The sequence below is a fragment of the Penaeus chinensis genome, chromosome 2 (assembly GCF_019202785.1).
Source record: "Penaeus chinensis breed Huanghai No. 1 chromosome 2, ASM1920278v2, whole genome shotgun sequence".
Classification (NCBI taxonomy): Eukaryota; Metazoa; Arthropoda; class Malacostraca; order Decapoda; family Penaeidae; genus Penaeus; species Penaeus chinensis.
Window position 1 is genome coordinate 12735948 of NC_061820.1, and position 2500 is coordinate 12738447.

Genomic DNA, 2500 nt, shown 5'->3' on the forward strand with positions numbered 1-2500 from the left:
GGTGACGTCACGCAGACTCGGGTACGAGTGAGCAGAAATCAAGAATATTCATTCAGTTAGTAGCGCTCAGTGGCAGTGGACGAAGGTGGTGCTATGTGCGTGAAACAGAGTCTCTTGTGACCTGATTAGTGAAACTCTGAAAGCGTTGTCTGTGACACAGTGTAATTAATTACAGTGGACAAAAATGTTGACTTCAAGTGGAAACCAATACCTGCGACCAGAATATCTAAACCCTCTACAGGGACAGTCAATTGAGGTAAGTTTGTTAGTTTTGTTTACGTGAGTTTGTCAGTGGCGTGAGTTTTTTGTATGGAGCAGTCGACTTGTATCATGTCATACGGCAATGTTAGTGTGTTGATTCGTGCAGAATACGTGAAAACAGTGAAGAACATAGCGCTCTCAGGAAGTGATAAAGTTTTCAAGAATATTACAAGCTGAACGAATGTCCATTCCTCTCTCGTCTTCCTGACACGCGCCCGTCAAAAGTGCGTGCTGTGTTCTGGTATTTCGGGAATTTCGGAAGACGTATTGTATAGTAAAGTATTTGGGGACGGTTTATGTAGCCTTCTTTTAAACCATGTGCGTCTTTGCGCGACTTGCGTTTGAAACGCAAACATGACGTAACTTTGCGACGAAATTAAGAAATATCATTGAATAAGAAAGTCTGTTGGTATTTTAAGTATGTTATAGATGTCAATAGGAGTATGAGTGTGTTTTACTTTTTTCATACTTGTCAATAGAGAATGGCAACTTTTCACCAAATGTATAAGTTGGTATGAAGGAAAAGTCTCGCTCTCGGTGTCTGAACCACGTGCGATGCGAAGACAAAAACGTTTGTAGTATTTTTTTCTTTAATGATTATCTTATGATTTTGCATTTCCACGTGTGAGTATCCTCCCTCAGAAATTGTATTTAATAAGTGTAAACCTTTCGTGCGATCGGTTGGCGCCGCGTTGCATTGAGAGCTCACAGCCTCAGTTCTGATGATTCCCTTTTCCACTTGCAGCTGGATGCCAAAAAGTCCCCGCTGGCACTCCTGGCGCAGACATGCTCGTCTATCGGCGCGGACTTGTCCCAGAAGGGCAGCATCCCCCCGGTCGAGAAGAGCTCCAGCAAGGGCAAGTCCTCCCCCGGGGCGAAGTCTCCGGGCGCCACACTCACCATTACGCCGTCAGACGACACCAAGACGACTACGTCTTCGTTCAAGCCCTACGAGAAGAAGAAGGACGACGACGAGGAACGCGTGAGCCCCAAGCGGTCCTCGCCCCACGCTCGCTCGCCTCACACGCGGCAGCCCAGCGTTGAACGGTCCTCCTCCAGAGGGAGCGAGAGTGGGAGGTCATCCTCACGGCCCCACGACCCTCCAACCTCGTCGTCCTCCTCCTCGATTTCCCCACGAGTGTCCTCCCCAACCACACCAAAGATTTCCTCGTCGCTGAGCTCGTCACACAGTCTCCCCGGCCTGGGGGACCTCACGAAGGACCCCTTGGCCGCCTATAAGTTGGCACCAAGTCTCTATCCACACCTGGCACTAGGCCTTGACCCGCTCGGCGCCGCAGGACTCTCAGCTCTCACAGCCAAGGTGAGTCTCGGTTTCGAGGACGACCTTCTTGTGTAGTAAACAATGCAGTGTGTAAAGTAGGACATTTTTCAATATCGAGTAGAGTATGAGAAGAATCGATCTTAGATTGAATGATAAAACATTAGAGTTTTAGTTATATGGGGGAGAATTATGGAAATCTGGAGAATTTGCATTGTCGTTTATAGATGTATTCAGTTCATGTCTCTAGACTTAACCTTGCAAAAAAAAAAAAAAAAAAAAAACTAATTGAAACTGTCAAAAGTGACATTATGCTTATGTTATTACCTTAAAAAATACTGACGAGATATATTTCTTAAATATACTTAGTGTATGATGCACTAAGTCTTAAATCAAGTTTTTTGTTCGTGCTGAAATAATGCCTCAAACATAATTAACGATTTAACGATGGAGAAGAGAAAGCATATGCTGGTGAAAAACAAGTCTCTGAATCGCCTTTTTTGCTGCCTCCCCCAGGTCCCCACCACCAGCACCGCGGCGGCACTTTCCAGTCCCTACATCGGTTACGCTCGAGTGAAGACCGCAAGTGGCAGCGAGACAGTAGTGCCAGTCTGCCGCGACCCTTATTGTGCAGGGTGCCAGATCAACGCCCACGCCGCCCAGGTGGTGAATGGCACTTGTCCGCCCGGATGCACCCAGTGCGCCCAGATCGCTGCTCACACGAAGAATCTTACTTCGCTACCTGGTCTTCTCCCAACGCTGCCTGCTTCGTCTCTGTAAGTATTGTGCAGTGCATTTCGATGTTTTTTTTCATTTGAGTAAATTATCTGAAAATGTTACTCTTATATTTTCTTCGTCTAAGTGTTTCGTAACATTGCTTTAGAAACCACGAAAGGTTCTATGTTTTGGTTTGCTAAGTCCCCTCCTCCCCTTTACAGCAGCGGCCTGTACCCCCCTCCT

At 46.7% G+C, this 2500-nt stretch overlaps 1 protein-coding gene across 1 annotated transcript in view; it reads left to right on the forward strand.

Annotated features, from left to right (window-relative positions):
• Positions 1-66: 66 nt before the first annotated feature.
• The window catches only part of LOC125035847 (zinc finger protein Noc-like), a 3789-nt gene continuing 1355 nt past the window's right edge, over positions 67-2500 (forward strand). Inside the window, exons 1-4 of the mRNA XM_047628136.1 lie at positions 67-256; positions 1007-1582; positions 2057-2316; positions 2479-2500. The exon at positions 2479-2500 is cut by the window's right edge and continues 1355 nt beyond it. Of these exons, the coding sequence (XP_047484092.1) occupies positions 185-256; positions 1007-1582; positions 2057-2316; positions 2479-2500 (930 nt within the window). The 5' untranslated portion in view covers positions 67-184. The remainder of the gene's footprint in view (positions 257-1006; positions 1583-2056; positions 2317-2478) is intronic.